This window comes from Heloderma suspectum, chromosome 2 (genome assembly GCF_057233095.1).
Source record: "Heloderma suspectum isolate Gila_16-S chromosome 2, 16-S_ref, whole genome shotgun sequence".
Classification (NCBI taxonomy): Eukaryota; Metazoa; Chordata; class Lepidosauria; order Squamata; family Helodermatidae; genus Heloderma; species Heloderma suspectum.
In genome coordinates, this window is record NC_139459.1 from 201787873 (window position 1) to 201814136 (window position 26264).

Genomic DNA, 26264 nt, shown 5'->3' on the forward strand with positions numbered 1-26264 from the left:
CAATTACAAACATATAATCATACCCTTTTTATTGTGGATGGAGTAAATTTGGCATTACTGCTGCCAACAGCCAGTTATGTACATTCAAGCCCTGTGATGCTCATATTGTTTGCTCCGCAACATCACATGATCAACATGGAATACAATCCGTATTACCCCATGAGTCTGTCCTAGCAATCATAAGCATGTGGGTGGGTGTGGTACAAGAGCTGCACCCCCCCAGTCATATTCCAGATGCTTTCCATAAAACCTTAGCCTTATTTTTAAAAAGGTCTAGCCCTTCTATTGATGGAGATGCAAGGAAAAGTGAGCAGTCAGCATTTTGCTACAAAACCCCTTGCAGATCTGTTTGACCAGGTAGAACAGTGAACAAGTGTACATACCATGGGCAATGATATTTCTATCATGCCCCCTTCGGCTCTCTTAAAAAGTCTCTGCAGCCTTAAACTGCTCTACTGGCTTGTCATAGCAAGGCACACTCCTAGTCACTCCCCGCCCTGCTCTCACCTTATCCTCCTCCAAGGCCTCCTGTACCCTGAAACTGGGCTAGCCCTTTCTGCCAAGGTCAATGGGATGTTTGTGGAGTCCAGCATTAAAAAGGGAAATGTGTTGACGGTGTGGGAGCTAAAAGTCCAACAGAAACAGAAAATTTCAGGGTGTCTATTGCTTTTGCCCCCCCCCCTCCCCCCGGTCCTTTCCAGAAGAGTTGTTGCTCTTGTATGCCACCTGTAGGTGTCGCTGTTGGGTATGTTTTTGTTTTTGTTTTAAAGAAAATGAACCACATTCCTGAGCCCATGAGAACTGGAACTTAAGCTAGTCCTGGGGAGCAAGCCAGGGCATCATTGTCCATGTTAGCAGTGCATCCAGCGCTCAGCTGTGCTCAGTGGGTAGCCTCTCTCCACTCGTAATTGGTCATTGAGCCTCCAGTAGCTCTTTCCCTTGAAAAAGTAGACTTTGCCATTCTCCCAGGTGAACGCAGCATCTAGGTGGGATGGAGCCCCTGTGAAAAGGGTGGAGATCTTCCTGGGCAGGGTGGAGAAATGGCTCCCCAGCTCATCCCACTGCCAGAAGCCAGTGCCCTAAGAAAAGAGATGGTGGAGGAATTAAGGCACATCCCAGCATCTCTTGGTCATTGCTGCACAGCCAATTTCATCTGGTGTCGCTCCATAGATTAGAACAAACATACTGCCTGAATGTTCACTATTAAAGCAAGGGGTCGCTGTTGGCTATGAAAGTGTAGGTAAATGTGAAACTGCTCAGGCCTTGCATTAAGGTTTTTTTTTTAAAAAAAAATAAAAGCTGTCTGAAAGGCAAAGAAAACTGGCCAGTTTAAAAGTAACCTGTGACCACCTGTTAACCATCCATCGTCTTGGGAGCCATAAAGTGGCAGTATCACCTTACCTGTCTCCTGAGAAACCTGTACGAGGGTCAAGAAGCAACAGTAAGAACCAGACATGGAACAACCGATTGGTTCAAAATTGGGAAAGGAGTACGACAAGGCTGCATATTGTCACCCTGCTTATTTAACTTATATGCAGAGTACATCATGAGAAATGCCGGGTTGGATGAATCAGAGGTCGGAATTAAGATTGCTGGGAGAATTATCAATAACCTCCGATATGCAGATGATACCACCCTAATGGCAGAAAGCGAAGAGGATCTAAAGAGCCTCTTGTTGAGGGTGAAAGAGGAGAGTGCAAAAGCTGGTTTGAAACTCAACATTAAAAAAACTAAGATCATGGCATCTGGCCCCATCACTTCCTGGCATATAGAAGGGGAAGAAATGGAAGCAGTGACAGATTTTACTTTCTTGGGCTCCAAGATCACCGCAGACGGTGACTGTAGCCATGAAATTAAAAGACGCTTGCTCCTTGGGAGGAAAGCTATAGCCAACCTAGACAGCATAGTAAGAAGCAGAGACATCACCTTGCCGACAAAGGTCCGTCTAATCAAAGCTATGGTTTTCCCAGTAGTAATGTATGGCTGTGAGAGCTGGACTATAAGGAAGGCTGAGCACCGAAGAATTGATGCTTTCGAACTGTGGTGCTGGAGAAGACTCTTACGAGTCCCCTGGACTGCAAGGAGGTCAAATCAGTCCACCCTAAAGGAAATCAACCCTGACTGCTCATTGGAAGGACAGATACTGAAGCTGAAGCTCCAATATTTTGGCCACCTAATGCGAAGAGAAAACTCTCTGGAAAAGACCCTGATGCTGGGAAAGACTGAAGGCAAAAGGAGAAGGGGACGGCAGAGGATGAGATGGCTGGATAGCATCACGGATGCAATGAATATGAACTTGAGCACGCTCCGGGAGAGAGCGCAGGACAGGAAGGCCTGGCGTGCTATGGTCCATGGGGTCACGAAGAGTCGGACACGACTGAACGACTGAACAACATCATCTCTCTTGCCACCACTGGGCACAGTGAGATTCTGTTCAACCAAGAGACCTCCCTCCTTCTCCCCACCCTACTGCAGTGTTTAATCCAGCTCCCCATTTGTCTCCTGTCTCTCTCATCGCCTCAAAGCTATCACCAATCTGTCAAGTCCCATATTAAGAAAACATCTGCTGTGCCCATTATGTCCCTTCAAAAATTTCCCATAGTGCTCTGAGCTTATAGAACTCCCGCTTCCTTCCTCCAACATTCCAGAGAATCAGAATACAGAAGCTGCATGGATGAGCTACAAAAAATGCTTCAGCAGCACAGAGCAAGCACTGTGGCGCTGTTCAGCATCCATACACCCTGAAGAATTCAGCCTCCATTATCTAAACTGCTCATGCTCTCTTTTTGGGGAATCCCTCTTGTTCAAAATTATTCTTAACTCAACAATACCCAATTGTCCTTAAGCACTTAGGTTAATGTAGTAGTAATAGTAGAAGTCTATGTACCTTAAAGATGAAGACCTTCTTGTTCTCTGGCCAATAGAGGGCAGCATCTATCTTGGCTGGGATACGGGTGAGGGGTTTTGGGTAACCAGAATCCAGCTTGAAACCCCGATAACGCCACAGTTTAGTACCTGTAGCCAGAGTGACAGGAATATAGATTTAAAAGGAAATAATGCACGGCAAATCTCCACAAAATGCAATCTATGTTAGAGGCAGTGTCACTTGTAATTTGCCCCTGTGTTGGCTTTTGGGGCCTCATGGGAGGAAAACTAGTAACAAGGGATCAAGAAAGGGGTGGGGGGAATAAGCCTTTGCTTACATGAGGTACATGGACTTGAGCAGAAGAATATCCCCCCCCCCTCCTCCCAAAGAAACAGACTTAGGCTGCATGTGTAGACAGAAAAAAAGTCCTACAGCTTCCACCATTCCCCAGCCAGCTTTTTTCTGTTGAGACATGCATAGGACTGTGCCCTGAGATAATTTGGGGCACAGAGGCTTATTTCTCAACTCTTGAACCCACAGACCTTTGAAGAAGTAAGTGCGCTCAGTGCGGGGAGAATACACAGCAGCATCCAGCCACCCCGGCAGCCCCTTCCAGAGCGCGGAGATCTTCAAAGGTGGGTTGGTACCAAAGTCTGTCACTGTCCACACGTAATCACCCCGGAAAGCATATGTCTTGTCATACGGCCCTAGAACAAGGTGTAGGAGAGACAGGGGTTAAAGGTCAAACAGTGGGAATCCAGTATGCTATCCTTTTCCTTAGGTCTGAAAGCTGGCCATGGCACACCGCTCCAACATTCCCCCATGCCACCCGCCACTGATTGAGAGAATATGACACTGGAAGGAAGACCAGGGCTCTAAGCCCAACTCAGCCACAAGGACTTGCTGGATGATTGGGAGCAAACTGCTAGTTCTCACGTGCCAAGTTTGTAAATGGGGATATTAAAGATCTGCCTCGAGTGTTCTTGCGAAAGGTAAATGAGGAAAAGTATTATAAGGCTGTGTGCTAAAAGGTCTACAGAAATCATCACTCTAACACAGCCTTTCCGAGCCTGGTGCCCTGCAGGTGTGTTGGACTCCAGCTCCCATAAGTACCAGCCGGCACAGCCAATGGACTGCAACTCCCATAATTCCCAGCCAGCACGGCCAATGCAGGCTGGGAATTATGGGAGCTGCAATCCAACACACTTACAGGGCACCAGCCTGGGGAAGGCTATTCTAAGAGCACATGAGGGTCTGCTCTTCACTGCCCCACCCATGCCTGTCCCACTCTACACCATCTCCTCCACAGCCCCCTGGCACCTTAACAGAGTGACACCAGCCCTCCTCACATTTTGTACTCTCCTCAACTCCATTACATCTGACAGGCACAGCTTGCTTCTACTTGCCACTTTATTTCGCTCTCTCATCAGTCCTACCTGCCTACTAACACTCTGAAGAGAAAATGGCACACACGTGGCCAGAGAAAGACACGGGCGAGGTGTCCATTCATGCAAACCTGGGGCAGATAGAATATGCACTATCACCCCTTTCTTCAAGTTCTGGGCAGGAAGGGGTACATTTGGATCTGGGAGCTGGGATGAGAGAGGAGACTCACCCAGCATGATAGCATCCAGCCCATCTTTGCACGGGTTGGGGACTTTACTAGGCTTCAGCGAGGCAGTGGGGACAGTCGTGTGGGCAGGGGAGGTCACAGCTGCGGTTGTTGATGGAGTCTTCTTGCCTGCAAGGAAGAACAAAGACACTAGTTATAGGCAGAGCCTGATGGAAAAGGGGGTGGGGGCAGGGAAAATAATTGGGATGGGGAAAAGAGGGAAATACTTGGCCAATATAATTGGCCAACTGCGGATCCCTTGGCATTTTATGATGTGTTGGCACTCTGCCTCCTAATCCAACCAGAACCTCATTCAGGCAGGCATTGGGAAGAAACGCCGGCCTTGCCTGGCAACAGTCTGTGCCTCCCCCACAAGGGAGCTGCGGCCCACCTCATGATTTGAAAACCACTGGCCCAGACCCATGCCTCCCATAATGGGAAACAGACCTCCCTGTTGCTAGGGGATTCACAAGCTGAAGGAGAGCATGAAGGCAGGCAAGGGGTGGGGGAAAGGAGCACACAGAAAGTGACCAACCAGGCATTGGAAAAAATGGAATGTCAGGGGAAAAGCAGGGACACTCTTTTAGAAAGCTCAGGATTAGCACTTCTATTTATCATGGGAGTCCTAAGTCTTTCCTATATGGCCACCATGTGTGTGTGTGTGTATACACACACATATATATGAAAGATCGATTTGCATTCATTGTGCATTAAAGAGAGGGTGGGGGAATAACAAGTCTATGGCCCTGATCTCATAATCACCATGGGTTAAACAAGCTGTCCGAACCAGGTAGCGTGGCTTGTTGGAGGAGGACACAACTCTCAAATAACCCAAGAACAGCCCTTGGGTTATTTGTAGGTTGTTTCCCACTCCAACAAGCCACGTCGCCCGGGTTCGGACAACACAACAAGCTGCACTCAGGCAGGTGATTAGGCAAATGGCACCTGGCACATGCCACTGTGGCTTGTTTAAGCCACGGTGATCATGCAAACTAGATCTACATCTCATATTCTTTCTGGCTTCATTTAAATAGTTATTTTAAATGTGATTAATCATTAAAAAACATATTTCTATACTGCTATTCATAAATCATTTGCGACAGTTTAGTCTTAATTTGTAGACTAACAATAAAATAATACAATACAAAGTTTTAAAACTCCAAAAATAAAAAGCATCATTTTCATATTTTTGTCTTCCTTAATCTTGGGAAGACAAAAATGGCTTTTTATTTGAACTCTGGGAGGCTCATTGTGACCCAAGTTAGGGAGAGGCAAATAGTAGATCCAGGGGCACAGTCTGGCCCCTGGGGCCTTCCATCTGCCCCCAGCGTAGTCCCCAATTCCAAGGACCCCCCCCCATTCTTACACACTTCAGCCACTTCAAGACACATGGGAGGGAGAGAGGACCATAAGGAAGGAAGCTTGAGGGCTGAACTAGGCACAATGGCAGAAGACTAAGCTAAAAAACCCTCCGCCTGCTCCAACCACGTGCAAAGCAAGGGTTTTGGAGTCTTGGAGCAAAGGGAGCAGGAGGGTGAGTACTGCTGAATCTCCCCCGAGTCCGTACCATACAGTGCCTGGATGCCTTTGATGTCATCATGGTGTAGACGGAAGTGCGGCCGATAGCCACCGTAGGAAGGAGCCATGAGTGCAGCCGGGTGCCGGGAATGACCCAGTCCCAGCGCATGGCCAATCTCATGAGCGGCAATGATGCGCAGGTTGACACCGCGTGAAGTCCCCTCAGTCCAGTGCTCATCTGAATCAAAGTGAACTGTGCCTAATTCTGGGATATCGGCGTGGGCTAGCACATGTCCTGAGGGAGAGAAAGGGATGTGGGTTAGACACTTGTGAGGCAGCCTGGCCATTGGGAAACCCTGCTCTAAATCTGACCCAGGCTCTGTGCAGTACAGCAAGGGTGTGCAGAGGGTATCTCCAGATGTTTTGGACTTCAACTCCCAGAAGCCCCTGCCAGCACAGCCAATGGTCAGGAATGCTGGGAGTTGAAGTCCAGAACAGCTGGAGATTTACTTTCTGCCCACCCCTGCAGTCAGCACCCCATAAATTCCTCTGTGCAACACAGAGCCTTTTTCTACACTTCCCCTTTCCTATAGTAGGACACCTTCCTGACATCTGCCTTTCAATGTCCCCCACCTGTTTCTACCCCTGCTTCATGCAACACAGCAGAAGGTGGTGGTGGGAACTAGATTCGTCTTTTAACAATCTTCCTGAATGTCTACAATCCATTAAACTGGCTTAATTTAAACCAGATATTAACTAGTTCCATGTGTTTCAGATTTAACACAAAAGTGAACACTTTCTCATTGTTTAAAACCTTTCACAAGAATAAAATATATATTGAAGGCATGTGCTTCTATCACATTGCTCATGATAAGAGATGGATTTGTATATATTAAACAATTAAGGGAAACCTTTTCCATGCAAATGGGGCACAGTATATTTAGGAGGTTTTATAGTGGGCATAAAAGGGAGATGGGCAAAGTTATTGCAGGCACAGTCAATAGCATAGACTCTCTGAATGGATGGTCTCTCATGCTACAGCTTCTTCCTTATCATCTAAAATGGTCCCATTATGAAAATGGATGCACCGACCTTCCCCAACCTGGTGACCTCCAGATGTTTTGGAGTTTAACTCCCATCAGCCCCAGCCAGCATGGCTAATGGACAGGAACGCTGGGAGTTGTCGTTCAAAACATCTGGAAGGCATCTGGGGAAGCCTTCCTCACAAAGTTGTTCTCAAGGTAAAATGGGGCAGCAGGGACAGGGAGGACCATGTACAACCCAGCAAGCCTGTCAGATTAGTTATTCAGGTGGCCAGGTCTTTCTGCATGGTGATTTATAGTCCTGATTTTAAACCACCTTGGTTTCAAGTCAGTCTATGCTGGCACAAGGCCAGGTACCGAGCTTCCATCCCACTCCTTGCCACAAAGCACTTCCTATTCAGGCTTCCAGCTTCTGCAAGGCTGTCCCAAGGCATTTTGAAAAAGCCAAGGTGGTGTCCCTCCATTTTTGAAAGCTGACCAGACTGGCAGTTGAGTCTTACTTCAGCATCAGGAAGCCTCCCCGGCCCCATCTCAGGGGAGCAGGCTCACATACAGGGGCACAGAGCAGATCACACAGCACAGCCACAGATCTGCCTTCCAACAGCTTCTCACCACTCCCTGCTCCCCAGCATCTGCAGCCTGAGACGGCCATCTCACTCTGCCTAATGGTAGGGCCAGCCCTGAACTTCCGCCACCCTGCAGCATCCCTTTGCCAACTGCTCCACCCAGCCCAGGCCGCAGCATCCTCTGCGGATCCCAACTCCTGGAAGCACAAGGCTGTCAAACCTCCTCCTCCTCCTCCTCCCTGGTTCCCTTGCCAGCCCCATTCTAAGCCCCAGCCAGGCTTGGCTCCGTACCAGGCCCATCGAAGGGCCGTGAGCAGCCCCAAGGAGAGGAACCATGGAAGGAGAGTCGGATGTCAGCACGGCCAGTCCGCATCTCCTGGAAAGTGAGCCGCGTCACATCACTCCAGTACTTGAAAGCTGTCTGGATGGCTGTGCGAGTGAGCGCAGCCCCCAAATCCTCATCGTAGTTGTAGATCCGGTAAGTGAGGTGCCTTTTGCGCCAGCGACCTGCAGGGGGAGACACAGAGCCAGAGCAGTCAGAAAAATGGGCCGTTGTTTATCCCATGCAGAAGCAGTGCAGGATCTGGCTGACGCCAGGAGAGTCCCAGCCCAGTCTATCTTTCGGGGAGGAGGCATAGCATGCTACAGACTAATAGTAAACTCAGTTTTCTAAGTGTGGATCTTTAACAGGTTGCCAAACATCCATTCACAAGAAGGAGGTATCAGTGAGCTCTGGGGAACCCCAAAGTTTGCAGATGTATAAACAATCTTTTGAGGGATGGGGGGGCCCCAAGGAGAGGGAACCCCCAAAATAGTTCAGATAGATGAAACACTGGAAGGGACGGAGGAATGGAATTTCCTGGGAAAGGGCATGGCTGGCTAGCTAGCATCCTGAACAGAAACACACAACACTGCAACATTTTGTTGCAGGTCCCAGGTGTTCTGGACTATTCTTTGACTAAGGCTGCAATCCCAGGCAACCATGCTTGGGAATGAGTCTCATGGAAATCTCTGGCTTACCTTTGAGTCAACATGCGTAAGACTGGGTCTTACTCAAGCCATTGCAGCTATGGCCATTGCCTCCTAACCCTAAATCCTGACTCTGGGCTGGTTCATAGGTCCATTCTGCTCAGAGTGGGCTCACTTTTTTTAAAAAAGCCGCTTCCCGCAGCAGCTCCCTGCTTGTGGAAAATTCATCCCCCTCTTCAGTGGATTGCAGAACTGCTTCCCGGGGAACTCTTGAGATTCCTTAGGAAAGATCCATCCTAGTGGACAACTCACCCAGCACTATCAATCATCCCTTGAAACATGCATCTACAGGAGACTGTTGGGATGTTCTAGTTTGCACTCCTAGTTCACACGGAGGAAAGAGCGAGGACTGACTTGTCTGCCTCACAAACTAAGTGTGCCCCAGAACATGCCTCTGGGGGATTTTAGCAGACAAGCTGACGCAGAAAGGATTCCATGATGGTAGAAAACTTCGAAAACCACAATAGCTGTTCGCCATGTGCTGGCTCTGCAAATTTGCATGCCATGACAATGCAGATGGTGCAGTAGCACAGAACATTCCAGGTTTTGCACGGTGTGTGGGGTGGATGAGTTAAACAATCTGCTTACCACAAGCAGGGAGCTACAGAATACCTCCTGAAATAACAGGAACGAATCCAAGTCTGCTCAAAACCTGACCGACTTCACAGCTCAGCGCCTCCAACACCTACTATGATTCTGGTTGGCATGCAGCAACAATGGCATATGGTTCACATGGATCTCAATTTGACCATAAGAAATTCCAGTTTGGGCCAATGGATAAAGGTTCAGGCATCAGTGTAAGAGAACTGAGTTTCAGTTTCAGTTTAGCCAGAAACTCTTTGGGCAAGTCACTACTTTAACCTCAGTTCATCTGTAAAATTTAAATAATAACTTGATTTATTAAAAAAATATTAGCTGCCTTTCTTCCTAAAAGGAATTCAGCAACAGAAGAGCATCTCAGACTATAAATTAGAAACATCAACAATATATAGTTCAAATACAGCAAGTGATTAAAAAACATACAAAAATCAGCAACCCAAACTAATTAAAACCTGTACAAAAACAAAACGAAAAAGTTTTCTCCTGCTGCCAAAAACTTAACAGAAAAGAGGAAGGTGTTCCAAAGCAATGGCACCACCACAATAAAGGCCTTGCTCCAAGCATTTACAAATCTGCTCACTAGCTCGTCAGGAGCATACGACGTTTGAAGAACGTAAAGGAAAAAAAGCACCAGAAGACCCTGCCGCTTCTTATTTTCTCCAAATTACAGTGCAATTGAGATAACTACCCGAGCCCTCTAGCAAGATCAAAGGCTATGAGTAGAGGTGGGGTCTTTTCTCATTTGCACTGAAGTCTGGATAAGAAACAATAGGGGCCTCCCAGACTGCACCCCTGTTGCTGTGTATACCACAGGACTTGGGGAGGGGAGGAGGTTGGTGGTGAGCACAAATGGGAACTGCCGGCTAAACTAATGGCACAATCCTATACATATCTACTCAAAAGTAAGTCCCATTGGTTTCAACGAGGCTTACTCCCAGATAAGTGGGTACAAGGTGGTACCCTTACTCAGTGTTTATGGACTCCTGCCTGACTTCCAGATAAGTGGGTACAAGATGGCATCCTTACTCGGTGTTTATGGACTCCTGCCTTACTCTGCATAGCTGACCAAACAAAGCATAAAGCATTTTGGCAGCCTATGCTGTGGAGATCCTGGTGATAATTAGATCTACTTCACAGGGTTCTTATGAAGATGAGCAAGATAGTACTTGTAAAGCAGTTTGTTCATTAAAAACACTACAATTATTAATTACAAGGGGGACCGGCAACAAAATGTTGCAGTGTGAAGTACTTCTATTCAGGATTCCAGAAGATCCATTTCATTCCCCTCCCTCCTCCATTTTTCCCTGATAGTCGGTCAGCATTCCATTCCCACTAAGCATGCTCAGTCCTCATTGGGGTGGGGTATTTGGGGAGAGGAATCCCCTCTGAGGTTTTTTTCTAAATATTTTTTATCCTCCTGCAAACCTGAGCTCCCCCAATCCTGCTGATACATCCCTCTTGTTCCACTTTGGCTGCATAAGGAGCAGCACTAGAGAGGAGAACTGAGTTCACTGTTAGTATATATTATAAGAATAACAATTCCAATCCAGCATGATTGAACTAAATACACTCGCTCATATTTCAAGCTGCAAAATTCTCAGCTGTGATCTGCATAGCTAAGGACAACTAAGGGACTGGAAAAAAAAACCTCCTACAATTCCCACCATGCTGAGAGCTGTAGGACCTTTTTCAGTCAAAACATGCATAGAATTGTATCCTAAGCTCCTTTTCCAACAGCCCCAAGGAAATAAATATCTTTGTGCCAACTCTTGCCAGCCATGGGCATCTCTGCTTATGCCAGGAGATCATTGCCTCAGTTCAGCAGTGTGATAAATACTCACCCAAGAGTAGGTATTTCAGGGTCCTCTCATTGAAGGGGTCTTCAACGCCACAACGGGGCTGCCGCATCTGGGAGAGGGTTGCTGCATCCACCTGTCCCGTGGCAGGCAGTCCTGATGCAAGCTGGAAGGAGCTAGGGGAGCAGAAGTGGGGTGGGGAAGAGGTCAGTGCTTGACACTGCAGTGGGGCCAGATCTCCCCCCAGAGGTACATCAGGCCTCAATGCTGGTGTGTCTTAAGCATTTGTTGAAAATGTGTCTGTTTGCTTCGGCTTTTCCCCAGCCATGATACCACTGTGTATTTTTTGTGTTCTCTTTGTAAACCGCTTCATGGTTTTTTCAAATGAGAAGTGGTATATTAATAATAATGATAACAAGATGATAATAAGAATAAGAATGATAGTGATGCGATCAGTTCTGAGATGACACATAATATGAGATCATTGACAGGGCAAACTGAATTCTTTGTAATAGGGTTTTGAGTTGGGTGGTGGCTTTCTTGCTTAGTTTACCTCACATCTCTAGTTTACCTCACAGCATCCTCGATCTCCTGTTCTGTGAAGTCATTTGAGAGTTGTTCCAATGGCTTCTGTAAGTATCCAAACTGCAGCAGAAACTCCTGAAATGGTGAGATATATTCAAACACTCTAGTCAGCTCAGCACCCCCAGGGATATAATCCATTGACCCACAGACCTAGAGAACTGGACAACAGACATTCATGGACGTTCATGTGCAGATCCACCTCTACAGCAACGCGCGCTGGGTGGGCAGGCCACAGTTTGACCAGGCTTTTCCCATAATGCTTTCTCCCTTGAAATGATTGTTCTTCCTTTTTATAGAGAAACCGAGAGCCTCTCCACACCAGCCTAAAATCTCGCATTTAAAATGGGGCTTTCTGCTTCCGTTTTAAATGCAGGATCATGACAGACTCCTTTTACATGTGCTTCCTTCCCCCTCCTTTTCCCTCTTATCTGAGTGTTCCATATATTTCATTATACAGCCACTAGGTGGCGCTGTGGTCCAGATCCTCTTATTGCAGCTTTTTCTTTTTCATGAGGGAACTCAAGCAGAATTCAAACGCTATAATTTGATAGCTCATATCTCCGATCTTTTAAAATAGGGAATAAAGATCATTTAATGCGGAGATGCCCTGGAGGTTGACGACGTCATCTAAAGGACCCACAAACATCCATGAGTAACCAATCTCAATAGCAGGATAAACTCTCCGTGTGAAGAAGCCTCTACTAAGCGGAAGGTGAGTAGCCTGGTCTGGGGCCAAGCAGAGAACTTTGTCCCCTTTCCCCACTTAATGGTGAAATATGGAAATAAAGAATCCACACACACACCCGATTCCCAAGTTTACCCTTCTCTCCTGTTAGGCCTCATTCCACTCCAACACCTATGCATGAAAGCTAAGTACTCTCTACTCCCGGATTTCTATTTCTCTAGCCACAGAGTTGGGAAATTCCCACCATTCTCTTGCTTACTCAGCAGAGAAGAGACGTGTCGTAGCCACCTCTGCCAGCAAAGGACAGGACTGTCAAATGTTCCCCATTGGAACTCAAATTCTGTATGGCATCATTCATTACTTGTTTTTCCGGACTGGTCCACAACTAGATCTCATGTCTGCCTGCTACAACTGGGCAGGGCCACCTGCCAAACAGATTACCTCACGCAGGTCCAAGAGAGCAAGCACATGAGGAGAAGCAGGAGCTGCCACAACATACAGCTACAATACAGACATCCCCTGAAAGCTGAGCAAGCTCAATCCAGAGTCCTCATTTCCATCCTAAGGATGGAACCAGTCACTTCTTCTAGGGTTACACCTCTCACTCTTCAAAAGAAATCCTTACTTCAGGCTCCACCAACCTGGTGCCCTCCAGATGTGGTAGACATAGTGGCTAGAGATTATGGGAGTTGCAGTCCAACACATCTGGAGGGCACCAGGTTGAGGGAGGCTGCCTTATTCTTTCACCAGGCTCCACAGACTTTCAGATACCTCAGATTATCCCATCGTTTCTAAAGACTGCATAATCGTTAAGAAAAATACTTTCCTCCAAAACTTTGCTATTCCATCCCAACTCCATAAAGTGCTAAAAAGCAGAGACTTACTTCTTATGAATTCTGAATTGTTCCCATGTTTTCCTTCTGCAGCTAATTACCCCTTTGGGAGGGGGAAAATGATTTAACCCAGGGAATCAGCAGAGGGTTAACCCCCCTTACCCTCAGCCCTGATTCAAATTGGGGCACAGAGGGCAGCAGCTCCTTTTTGAAGAAGAAAATTACAGTGGAAGTTTGAAGCATGGAACTCCAATGTAGGTTGTAGTTTGACCCTGAGTACTTGCAAAGATGTTCTCCATCTCACATATAGAGATTCACAGTTCACCCCAAAAACATTGCATAGAACACTTGGTATTCCTTTTTGGACCCCACATAGCGATTCGATGTACCCCTCATTTGGAGAGAGACCATCCCATTTTAACACCCAGGGGGTTGAGTGCTGGTGAGCATAACTAACCAGCTGCAGGGGTTGGTTTACTTCTGCCTGTGATACCTCCCTGCTCCTGTCTGATTGCTACCATTGCCAGACTCCTTTTCTATAAGCTGAAATTACAGTTCTAATTGTAATGCCACCACAAACCTTCTCAATGGCATGCGCAGCTGCACATTCCGCTCATGGCAAATGAGTCAGACAACTAATTTGCCACAAGCATGGAGGCACCAAGGATACAAGGAAGAAAAAAAGGAGGCCTCCAGGAGCAAAGCAGTAGCACGCGCTGGCCTGTGTGGGAACAGACCATAGAGAAAGTGTCAAGTCTCCTTTCTCACATTTCCTACTTACATCTAAATCTTAAGCTTGCCTTTGGCTTGCTAATTTAGCGGGGGGGGGGGGGGGCTCGTTTCAGCAATCAGGAGAGATGGCCCAGAACTTCCAACGTTATGTCACAGGAGACTGCGTGACACAGATCCAAGCTGAGGTCCATGCAAGAAAGGTAGAAAGAAACAAGACCACAGCTGTGATAACAGCGGAGAATGCAGGCTGAGTTTAAAAAAAGAACTATGAAGAAAAAGAGAACTCAGCACTGGGACATCTGAGAGACTCTGCTTCCCTACTCCATACACACTTCCCCCCAAATTCAGAACTCATTGCCAACCCTACACAGCCTGCTGTTCTTCCCAGCCCAGCTGCCTACTTTCCAACTCTTTGTGAATCACTGCCTGCCCATAAATGTTCAACTTGGTTCCTTCCTGGAGCGATGGGAAGGCCCAGGCAACTGGAATTCGTCTTGGCTGGGGAAATCTTCCTCTAGGTTTCCTGTCCCCAGGGCACAGGGAAAATTCTAGGCAAGTTTCCCTTCATCAGAGCTTTGCGTCTAGCCAGGACTTTGATCAAGAAGAGCCTCTGGCTTAAGCATCTGGGTTTGGGGAAAGGTTGAGTTGCCAGGAAGGAAGGGTCAGGACCAAAGCCTTGAAGAAAGTCAGAAAAGTTTGGGGTTGAGGTCACAGGCCAGGGCAGAAGAACATCCTACCCCAGTTGTCCACAACCTCTTGCGTGAGACCACTTCCGCCAACACCTCAACTCCAGCTTCTCAGCTTGGGTTCTCGGAGGAAGAGGGGGCACCTGGGTCCTACCTACCAGAGCTTCTTTCCCCTCTGCTTGGTTGAGAGCAGCACCTTTGGCAGAGAGGGCAACAGCGCAGACCTGAAACAGAAGTACTAGCCAAGGCATCCTCATGCCCAGTTTCTCTGCAGTCCTCAACCGCAAAAGTGAGCAGCGACAGCTTCTCATAGGAAGCCTAGAAACTCCGCTGAGCTCTTCAGAAATGGCTTTTCTGGAATTCAGTTCTGGATCTCTTTCTCTTCCTCCACCTCCTCTCTCTGTGGCTCAAGCTTTACTCTGCCCTTGCTGTTCCCTCAATCCATCCGTGCCTTCCCTCCCTCTTTCCCAAGTTTATAAATCTCCCAGCAGCAGGAGTGAGTCATTTCCAACTCAAACATGTTGCAACCGCAAGGCCTGGAGCCCCCCCCCCCCCCGAGAATATTAACTCTTCGCAGAATAAACATTTTCGTAAAGTGACGTCCCATTGCAACGGCTCTGCTAATAGGGTTTGCATGAGGGCTCTGGCTGAGCTCCCATTGTTAAGAGAAATATCTGCACCCCAGAGTGTTAAAGGCACTGGAGTAGACTCAGTTTGTTGACAACCCTAATCATGCTAGGTGATGAAAGAGCGTCTCTGTAGCTGCAAGGATCTATCCTGCTCTCTGCAGCTGAATTCAGAGAATTCCCTATATTAGGAACAAACTCTGCATCAGATCCCACCTAGGTCTACCCAGTCACAAGTATCTGAGGTTCTCAAGTCCCCCTTACTCCCCACCCAGCCAGCCACCCTCCACTTATGGATTTGAACTTTGAATATAACCTGCGAGTAGGGCTGACCAGGCCTGAGCCCTATTCTGACCCAGCAAAGTAAAGTAAATAATTGAGACAGGCAAGTTGTGGAGCATGTGCAGTGTGCACTTAGTGTACTGCTATATAATAACAGCCTTTCATGGAAAATCCAAGAGCTGGAAGAGCCCTAAACACCAGTTAGACATTATACAGCCCCTGTTGTAAGGAAGAAACATCCGTTCACTAGCCCCCTTCCCATGAGCCATCAGTCTAATCCACATAGTGGCAAACAAGAGTTAGACATCCATAAGCAGAGATCTGGTGCACTGCAGGAAGATACTTACGAAGCTAATGGCTTGAGATGACGCATGCAGGGATGACAGGTTGGACAGCAAAGTGTCTAGAGAAGCACTGACCAATCTGGCTCGGGGCCAGGGACGGATTCCAGGTCAAAGGGCGGCATTTTCAAACAATCCCCAGCCTTGGCCAAGTCCCTGAAGCTCTTAGACAGGAAGCTCTGCCTGAGCGAGAGCAACAGAAGCTCTGGCTGTCTACAGATGACAGTTGCCCAAGCCAACTTCATCCCACACCATTCTCCATCCAACCACAAGGGGCTCCAAATGCAAGTTTCTTTGGTGGGGCAGCTTATTCGGCTATTGGGCAGTACAGAAATGTAACAAGTACATACATACATACATACATATGATAGCCAGGCATTTGGAGGGCGGGGTAGATCTCCACTGAATGATTGAGGGGGCTGCTAAATGCATAACAGGCAAAACCGAAACAGAAGTAGGCCAATACCTCTAAACTGAATAGAAGTCATTTCTTAAATTGGTTAAAATATTGTTGGGCATTAAGCACTGACATCTAATGAAATGCCAATGCATGTCAGTGACCAGCATCAGCTAGGACAGCCTTTCCCAACCAGGTGCGCTCCAAAAGTGTTTGACTGCAACTCCCATCATCCCTGGCCACTGGCTGTGTTGGCTGGGGCCGATGGGAGTTATAGTCTAAAACTCATCTGGTGGACGCCATGTTGGGGAAGGCTGAGCTAGAGCATTCCAAAAGCATGAAGGCAGCTAATGGGAGGATCTGGCCCACTGAATAGAATCCATTTGATCTAGCCCTGAAAAGTTCTACTAGCCATATTGCAGCATAACCTAGTGCTCCATTTCCAAGCAGAGTCCCTGGCCCATCCCTCAGGAAGGCCTGTTTCTATTTCAGTCTCACTGCAAGAGTTTAAAAAGCAGGCAATTCTCCCAGACTTCATTCCACCTCCCCCCACAATGTTTGAATGAAGGCAGAGGGGTGGGTGGGAGTACTGCTTCAGCCACAGAGGCCCTCATCCCCTCATTCCCATCTTCATGCCAAGTATCTGCCTGTAGCCTTTGAGGGTTATCTCAACAATATTTTTGTTTTGGCCTTGGTATGAGTTTCCCCAATACTCACAAACTCCAGGCCTGTGAATCAACCACCAATGTGGTGATCGACACAAGCCTGTGTCAAGAGTACGTAGTTCCTTGCCCGGTCAGACGCTATGACTTATCCTGAGTCTTTTGGCTTATCCTGAATCTTTTGCATGAGAATTACAACTCATCTAGTACAGCACTGAATCTTTATGAGGTTTGATTTTCACTGTGAAAGGTGCCATGGGGGTGGGGCAGCATTAAAATGTTAATGGAAAAGAAACAAACTCTGCTATCTACTCTTCTGTACATTTGCAGGGGAGGACACTTGTTTGTAGCCATTGTTTCTCCAATCTGGTGCTGGAGTTGGGACACACACAGAGCTGGATCAAGACATTTTGCTGACTGAGGCAAAGGACAAGATGGTGCCCACTCCCCATTCCTCATACAAAAGCCAACCGGATAGTATCCTCACCACATCTAATCCAGCAGGCTTGCTTAAGCTCATCGGAACAGTCCATGTGGCATATGCTGTTCTGCTGTCCAACCGATGGGAATGGCTGGGGGCTCAAGAGGAACAGCCAGGGATCTGCTGCTGGTGCTGCCACCCCCAGTCATCTGCTGTTGCTTCACTCTGCCTAATGGTAGGGCCAGCTCTGGACAGACAGATGCAGAACTTATCTCTACTGCCAGGGTAACTGGCCCACAGTTGTTTACACTGGGATGCTCACTCCAGCAAGACAGTCTATTGAAAATCATGCCAAGAAACAGACCGATGCACAGTTGGATGTGCATACAAGTGGCATCCACATAAGGAGGTCATTCTTCTATACTGCATGATTTTCAATGGGATGCACATACCAATGTGAAGGGCCATCAGCCCAGTTGCCTTGGACAGGGGAACATGTTCCCTTTTTCTCACCCAGCCACCCACTCCCTCATAAACAGTGTTGCACCCTTTCACTAAGGGTTGTGAAAAAATGCTGAAGGGGGAGCTCATTTGACAGAGCAGATTTGTTTGTTTGTTTGTTTATTCAGTGCCTCATAAAATAAATTTCTCTGGTGTTTACCAATTACTAATTACTAATATAATAATATAAACAATATAAAACTAATAAATGTGCCAGCACAGCACAGAATACAATATCAGGTATAAGAGGTGAAATGCATTACAAGGACTAAAATAATAAAACACAAAAATATTTTTAAAGACATCAGACACTTGGGAGAACAGGAAAGTCTTAGGCTGGCGCCAAAAAGATAGCAACTGTGGGTGCCCGGTGAGGTTCCCTTGGTAGTACATTCCTGAGCTGCATGGTCACTACAGATGTGAATCTCCACCCTGGTATTTTGGCTCCGCACTAGATTCAGCTTGGAGTTAGTGCTCCTGCAATCCTGAATTCACTTGCCAAGAATGTTCAAGGCCAGCACCTGGGATACATATTCCATCTGTCCCATGGAGAAGGCATCACCACAGACTTCATAAACAGTGACCCAGAACAGCCTTACAAAGGCAACATCCTTCTCAGGCCATTACTTCAGATTTAAAGAACTTGTGATCTATCAGACGCAGCACAGTCCCCCAGCCACAAGGTGCAGCATGGCCAGGGCTTGACCATCCATCTGTTTTTGCCATCCCTGTGTAAAGCACTGGGCTTGTGTGTCTCACACATCATCAGTCAGACTCTGTCTCTTTGTGTCTTGCACCACAAAGTTCTTCATTTCTGTTCCAAGCCTGGTGCGCTGAGTGAAGTGGGTCAAGGGTGCCGTTCAGTCTGCTGACTCCAAGGGCCAATCCTTGCCCACCAAGCCCTAGTCTCAGCACTCACCCACTCCTCAATCTGAAATCCATAGTAGTTTAATATCATTTTAAGCCAACCAAAAGATCACCAGAAATGTGCAAGCGTTTGAGAACTTTAGATCGCTTGCTTCATCAGGAAAAATGTTGTAAAAAGCAGGTTGGGTGTGGGAATGGGGGGGGAGGGAGAGAAAAACTGACTTGATGATGAAGCCACATTGTTTGCATGTTCAAAGTCCCAAGATGGAATTGGGGAGGAGGAGTTAGCAGACACTCAAATTAGGCCATGCAGGTCATGTGATGGTTACAAGAAGAACCTGCTGCTGCCCCTAGGGCTGCTGGGATGAAGGATGAGAAAGTATTTTGTTAGTCTTTAAGGTGCCACAAGACTCTTTGATGTTTTGGTGAAGAAGACATTCTCTAAGCTTCTGCCCCACTGAAACCTGACCTGTCTTGTTTTGACTGCATAGCTGCGACTGACCTCTTTGGTGCTCTGGAACACACAGAGGTAATGCACCTGTTTTGAACCATGCTCCTGGTCCACTTGGAATGGCAGCCTGCCTTCTCTGGATCCCAGAAACAAAGTGACTTGAGCCTCACTCATGCCAAGGCTTGACACCCAGACAGGCAGCAAAAATGAATTGGGCTCCAAGTAGGCTGCATTTGTTTTGGTGGGTAGTTGTACACGGCTCGCTTCAGCAGCGAATTGGTTTACCATTCCTTGTGTGAGGTGCAGTGCAAGGAGAAAGAAACTACTCTTTTAAATGAACAAAAGTACATCAGGAAAAGTAACTACATTGCACAAACAAAACAGAAATACAGCGGGTACCACTGAAGTGCCAAAGTTAGAAAAGATTAAAAATCCATTGCCCTCAGGGGTGGGGAGGTAAGAGCAAGCGGTTCTCACTTTCAGCAGTGCAGAAAAATAGAGCCACTCCAAGGGAGAAGAGGTGGCTAAAGAAGGACACTTTCTTTAGCCCTTTGGCTAGCACAGGGGTACCTATAAGCCTTGGAGCAGGGATGAAAATCCTCTTTCAATCGGAGGGCCATATTCCATTTTGGAGAAGCTCTCAGGACTACATTCCACTGGCTGAGGGTAAAATTACCGAGTCCTTCTCAGCATCAGAAAGACCACATCTCTGTGGACCGAGATATAGACAGGAAGTAGAAGCTGGTCAAGATAACAAGAGGTCTGTTTGAAATAGATTTATCCATAAATTATTTTTCCTATACCCTGAACTGGAGGGGTGTGTGTGTGAATTTAGTGGGAAAACCACCTGACTGGGAAAGTTTACCTCTCCTTTCCTGCATGTGGTGTTCCTGATCCGGATCAGGGGGCTGCATGCTTACACTAATGTAAAAAAAAAGTTAGGGTCAGCTACACACTATGCATGTAATGTACCATGTAGTTTTGCCCTTAATGTATTGAGAACAATCATATATGTATCTGTTCCAGTTCTAGGACACACATCCAACAGGAGCAGCCTGATTTCTTATATTAACATGTACCTCGACAGCTAGGATCTGGACTTATTCTGCCGAAAGCCCCATGTTGGCAAAAAGCAATGTTGGGATCAGCACCAAGATGCAAGTGCTTCTGGAGTGGTGTAGATTGGGGTAACAGCTGCCTAAGGATGCTTTATTAGGATTATTCATCCAGTGCTGACATGCAGCCACTTCTGGGGCACCATGACTGTAGTTATCCAGAACAGAGCTATGCTGTAGCAGACAGACAGCTAAAGACGGAGTATGAAAAGGTCAGCGCTCAGTGTTGCCAAATGATCAATAGCACTGCTGGTAATCAAGTCAGAGTGCCAAAATAGTCACCCTCACGCCTCTCCCTTTCGTGTGGCATTTGCATATTTTCCCCATGTGCAAAGTCTGAGGAAAGGCTTCAGGCTATTGCAAGGCCTTCCTAGCTGCAGTGGCGACAGGGTGGAGCTGAGCACAGACATCACCATCCCAGCATCACCAACCCAAATAGTAGAAGGGGGCTGCAGAGGATTAAAGTATGAGGAAGTCCCCTGTTAAACCATTACATTCTGAGACCCAGCATGTCCCTAAGCTATTATGCTTTCTCCGCTGCCAGCAATCCATGTGTGAATCAATAGCTCATCTAGTCTATCTTCTTTGATTCACTATATACCTCCTTAAAGTAGTGTGTGGTTAAGGGGTGAGGACCTGGGCTAGGCAGGTCAGTTTTGGGCCATCTCACGCTCTACAGAGGAAGGCTTCCTCCTCTGATTCTTCTCATGCACCCAGAAGCCTGCTGGGTTTGGCTGAAGGGCTTCCACTGTAGTTCTCCAGTACAGCAAAGGCCTTGAGAAGCTGGCTTGCACATCAGGGCTGACCTCAGAGAGGTCTGACACTCAGCTGAAAGCTAACTCATGGCAACTAGGGAAAGAGCAGATCACCTTGAATTGGGGTGACAAAGGGATTTGTGTGTGAGGGCCCTATTCTGTAACTTATTTTCCATAATGAGATAATTAATAACAATATGTAGCATTTATATAGCAGTTCTGAGCATACAAAGCACTTCACATTAATTGTTTCAGTAACCTTTGCAACAACCCTGTAAGGTGCCCCAGTCATGTTATCCCTGTATTGCAGAGGGGGAGCTAAAGGTGAGGCAGAGTGGCATGCCTAATGGCTGACTTGGTTGGGAGAAGGAAGATGGCTCCAGTTTTGCAACCAAGAAAAGCTTAACCTTCTAACACAAAAGACAAATCAATGACTCGGAGCTGCTTCCTTTGTGGCTTTCAGCTGCTTTCCAGAATGATTCAGTGGATGATAGGGGCAGAAATCCCACATGCATCTTGTGGGGTGAAACTGGGGCAGGTGGCACAGAGATGAGGTGATGCTGCCAGGAACCGTGCATGGCACAACTGTCCGGAAATACTCGCAGACAATGATGACAGGCCAAAAAACAAATAACAGAAGCGAATCACAGATCTGACATTGGCAAAGAAAGTACAAAAAGTGCCGACTTCATAAAGAGGAAGAGGGGAGGACATACTATTTATATCCCCAAAACAGCTGGATTCGTCAGTTGGACAAATCACACACCACTTTCAAACTCATTCATGGTCCTTTGGCTCCCAGCAGAGTTCTGTTTCAGTCAAGAGGTGTCCTTTCTTCTATTGTTGTATTAGAAAATTCATGATGTCCAGTGATTCCAAAAGGGAACCATGGTTCCTAGTTTCTAATTTTAGAATTGATGGGATTGGAAGGGGTCACAAGAAACATTCCCAAACTATGCAATTGTGAGTGTCTCCCAAATCAAGTCTATATTTATTACATTCATGTCACTCCTTTCCTCTGCTAAGCTCAAGGTGGTGCAAAAATGGCTTAAGCCTCCTAGGATTGCCAGGTTTTCAACTGGGCTCTGACACTGTGCCTTTCAAACAGAGGTTTGATATGCAGGAGTTAGCAGCCACCGTTTTTCACAGATAAATGTTACCTCCTGGTAAGTGCTGCTGATCAAGCCACAGATACACAGGCTGGTGGGAAAGTCAGCATTTATCGGGCCTCCCCAAACATAAAACTGGAAAAATTCATATTTGTTTCATGATCAAGGTACATGTAACGATATTCACACTTTTAAATAAGCATCCTTAAAGTGGCCATTTTTATTTTGAAGGAAAAGCAGCCACAGGGCCCTAATCTAGATCAGGGCCCCTTCTCAGTTTCCTGCCAAAAATTCCACCCACATGCTGCCATTTGACCCCCCAGAAGTGCTGCTTGCAGGAAACAGTGCATTCAGGGGCAAGTAACAGCTGGTGGGGTGTTGATTTTCACAGGAAACTGGTGTGGGGGCCCAAACTGGATTGGAAGCACATTCCAGACAAGGGCCAGATCTACACCTCGTGTCATATTGATACGATCCCGTCATGGTGACACTATATCCCTCTTGCGCATTTATACCTCGTAGCACACACAATGACATCTGTTGTGGTATTTTGGATAATACAGAATAAAAATCAGGAAATAATGCCAGAAAAGCGGTATATGGAACGCCTAATGCGCCCCAACAGTCATCAGTGCACTTCAATACCAATAAAAAGCACTAGCGTAGATCTATCCCAGCGCCCCACAGCTATTTATTCCTTCAGAATAAAAGCCAGCTTCTAAAATAATGTGAATGATGTAGCGTGTGGTTTGGCCATAAGACATACCAGTGGAAGGCAAATCTATGTCCTCCTCCTTAGCATGTTTTAAGGTCCTCAAACGAGAGGCATCAGAGAAGCCAAAAGCAGAGAGTTGCCCCTCCAGACCCAGTGCCATCCATGCAATACAGGAAAGAGGCACGCGGCCACCCCTGTGACACTGACTGGATACGGGAGCAGGAAGAAGCCTGCATGCCATCGCCAGGCCTAATCGGGATACAGCTGTATGCATCCTTTTGGGATATGGGAAACGGCATCCCCCTTCCTGCACCACCAGGCTTTTATTTTTAGCTGGTCGCTAAAGAAACTTTTTCAGTGGGTCCTGATGGCTAGAAGACGCTTGCAGAAATGAGTATGGATGGCTGGTAGCTATAGCCACACAGAGCCCCTGACTGGCCACAGCTAGAGCCTGGAGGGAACATTTTGTAGCTGGAATGTAGCCAGTGGAAGAGGTTTGGCTGCTGGCTGAACAGGAGGAGCCGCTTATGAATCACCAAAAAAAGAAAACACATCAGAAAAAAAGAGAACAAAAGAGGACAGAGATTTGCATACCATCTGCATGCGGTATTTTATATCCATATAGGCGAATTTAGACATAATTATTATAATTTGAATAGCGATACAATACATCTCACCATACTGTGAACAACTGTGACCAGGGCTAGATCTACACTAGTGCTTTTTATCAGTACTGAAGTGCGCTGACTGCTGTTGGAGCACATTATGCATTCCGTGTACTGCTTTGCTAGTGGGGCCATGTGTGCCTGTTCAGCCTGCTGTCCAGGTGCTAACTGATGATGGGCAAGTGTTATTATGGTTCTTTATCTTTAAGCTGGAGTTGGGGAGCCCTTCACATAGAGGTTGCCTTCAAATAGGGGGCAGTCTGCTGGCTGCCCTTAAAGCCGGGGACTGTCGTCTGTAAAAGATGACACCTGGCCCCTTGAAAGGCCCCAAGGGCAGGCTGTTCCTTTGGGGAAACTGATGCGGCTTTACAAATTAGGAGTTTGAGTGCTCTCCTGTTCCATCCCTGCCCAACTTGTAAGCAAACAGGTATTACAAAAACATTTTGTCTCCAGTAGTGACTCTCTGCTCATAAGTTAATTTCCCCTGGCAGTGACATTTCTATCATTTGGAGAGGTGGGGGAAGCGTGAAACAATACATAGAAAATAGGGACCCGGAAGGAGCCAGTGATTTCATAAGTCTCTTTGAAACCGGGTGGATGTCTAAGGGGGACCACCTTGCGTCATGGGAGCCCCCCAGGATCTATCTATGCTGTGTGTCTCTGCCAAGGGGGGATCATTCAAACCCAAACCCATTCAAGCCACTTCTGGAGGTTAACTTTAATAGAAATGCAAATGAAGGAGACTTCACAACATCCCTGTGAGAACTTGTTCTGTTACTTAACTTAGGGCATTTCTACACCAGCCTAAAATCCTGCATTTAAAACGGGGCTTTCTGCTCACGTTTTAAATGCAGGATCACCACTGACTCCCTTCACATGTGCTTCCTTTTTCCCTTCCCCTTTCCCCCTCCTCCTCCCCTTATCTGAGTCTTCCATTATCTGTCATTGATCTCACTCCTCTTCTTTCCATGCTTTAAGTCTTTCCAGGGAGGAAACTGAAGCAGGACACAACAGGATAATTTGATAGCTCATTATCTGCCATCTATTTAAAAATGGAACAAAGGGCATTTATTGCAAGAGGGTCATGGCATGGTCACTGCATCATGTAACGAGCCCGCAAACTTCTGTGAAGGAGCAATCTCAATCGCAGGATAGAAGCCCAGTGTGAAGGAGCCCTTAATCAGAGAGTTTTCCATACTGTTTTGAAACTAATCTCAAATTCCTTCCTGCAAAAGGCAGTAGTCTTTTCACTACCCCTGTTTGCATGTAATAAGGAGCCATAGTGGGTGAATTTCCCCATGGGTTTTCTCATTGTGGCAACAGTCATTTTGAATATTTGGAGGTACGCTGTAGCTTCTCCTCTACAAGCCCCTTGACAAGCCACCCAGAAACCATGGGCTGCTATAGGGTTGAGGGTGGCTTGTCAACCACTCCAACAAGCCACCCTCACCTGGTTTGCACGTAATGAAAAGCCGCTGTGGCGGACGCTTGGATTGCTGTGGGCACTGCAACCCGCCATAGCTAATAAGCCACAGTGGGCTGCAGTGATTGTGTGACCCAGGTGACTGTTGTGTTTATATTGGGGGTCGTTGTTGTTTTGGCAAAGCTCCTGTGCTTTTAACAGAGGGGAGGACATGTTTGATTGCCTGGAGGGGAGGGCAGGGGAGATAAGGAGAGGCTCTAGGTGAGTCAGAATTTTGGAGAATGGTTGACATATTTCCTGAAAACAAAAAATGACATTACCTTTAAGATGAATATGTAGGAACCTGAACTTTTAGCCCATTAGAATGAAATGCAACAAGAATAAATGTCTATTTTGACTTGCTAATGAAAGCAGTCTGTAAATATTTTAAATAAATAATATAATTTAATTCAAGCTTCTCAGAAAGGAAGAACGTAAGATGAGTCCTGCTGGATCAGACCCAAGGCATATCTAGCCCAGCATTCTGTTCCCACAGTGGCCCAACCAGATGCCCATGAGAAACCCACAAGCAGGACATGAATGCAACAGCACCTTCCCTTTCATTGTCCCCAAGAGTTTGCAGATGTGCCTCCCTAAAGAGTGACAGGGCTGCTACAGAGAAAAATACAGCATGGAAGTTATCTGTGTAACTGTGTAGCTGAGCTTTAGGGGCAAGAGCAGAACATCTGTTTTGCTCTTTGCTGTGGCATTTACAAAATTGCTTTGTAGCTGGGCTACATGGAGAAATAGACTGACCTGGCATAATGCACTTCCCCATATTCCGAGAGGTGCAGGAGGAGATAGTTTCCCAGCACGGAGATGCAGCCCTGGCAATGCCAGCTCCAGGTTTCTGATGGCCTTTGAACAAGATACCCTCGATGAGCCTCCTCTCTGAGCCTCCCTTCTCACCGCCATTGTCACCAGCTGCCTATTGCTCCTCAGCCTCTTTCTCATCACTGCTACCGCTTGCTTGCTTGAGAGGCAGAGAGCCAGGGAGCAAGCAGGCTGCAGCATCTCCTGTTCCCCCTCACCATGACCACTGCCTGGGCCAAAGCAAGAGGCTGGTGAACAAACAGGTTGCAGTGGTGACGTAGAGGAGCGACTCCAGGGAACTTTTGTCATTGGGCCCCTGCTGGGATGTAGGCCCTTGGCAGATGCCTAGCCATGCCGACCCTTGATGCTGGCCCTGCTGCTAGATGATGCTGTCTTCCTGTTTCAGATACTAGAATTTCTAGGAAGGCTTGAACTCCAGCACTTTTAAAAAGAAGTGTGTGCCCCCCGCACCAAGATGACCCACGTGTTTGCTTAGAGAAGAACACAGCCTTCTACTCTGCTCTTTATCTT

General features: G+C 47.0%; 1 protein-coding gene across 2 annotated transcripts; it reads right to left on the reverse strand.

The window, feature by feature from the left end:
• MMP19 (matrix metallopeptidase 19) lies at window positions 1-26193 on the reverse strand. Of its 2 annotated transcripts, none has more exons than XM_084837352.1 (9): window positions 25677-26193; window positions 11602-11690; window positions 11076-11206; window positions 7897-8112; window positions 6046-6291; window positions 4482-4607; window positions 3409-3573; window positions 2888-3015; window positions 1-1079 (listed from the first exon to the last, which is right to left on the reverse strand). In XM_084837352.1, the coding sequence occupies exons 1-9, from the start codon at window positions 26040-26042 to the stop codon at window positions 852-854; spliced, it is 1695 nt and encodes a 564-aa protein (XP_084693478.1). In that variant the 5' UTR covers window positions 26043-26193; the 3' UTR covers window positions 1-851. The 2 variants fall into 2 exon arrangements, with proteins under 2 accessions (XP_084693478.1, XP_084693479.1); XM_084837353.1 differs by lacking the exon at window positions 25677-26193 and adding an exon at window positions 14710-15000.
• Window positions 26194-26264: the final 71 nt, after the last annotated feature.

Bases quoted from the DNA above. Each gene is read 5' to 3' on its own strand.
- MMP19 (XM_084837352.1), bottom strand. From the start codon at position 26,042: ATGACAAAAGTTCCCTGGAGTCGCTCCTCTACGTCACCACTGCAACCT. The intron at 8,113-11,075 runs GTGAGTATTTAT...CTCCCCCTGCAG, and splicing joins CCTGAAATACCTACTCTTGG to GTCGCTGGCGCAAAAGGCAC. The intron at 3,016-3,408 runs GTCTGTGGGTTC...CTCTGGCTACAG, and splicing joins GCGCACTTACTTCTTCAAAG to GTACTAAACTGTGGCGTTAT.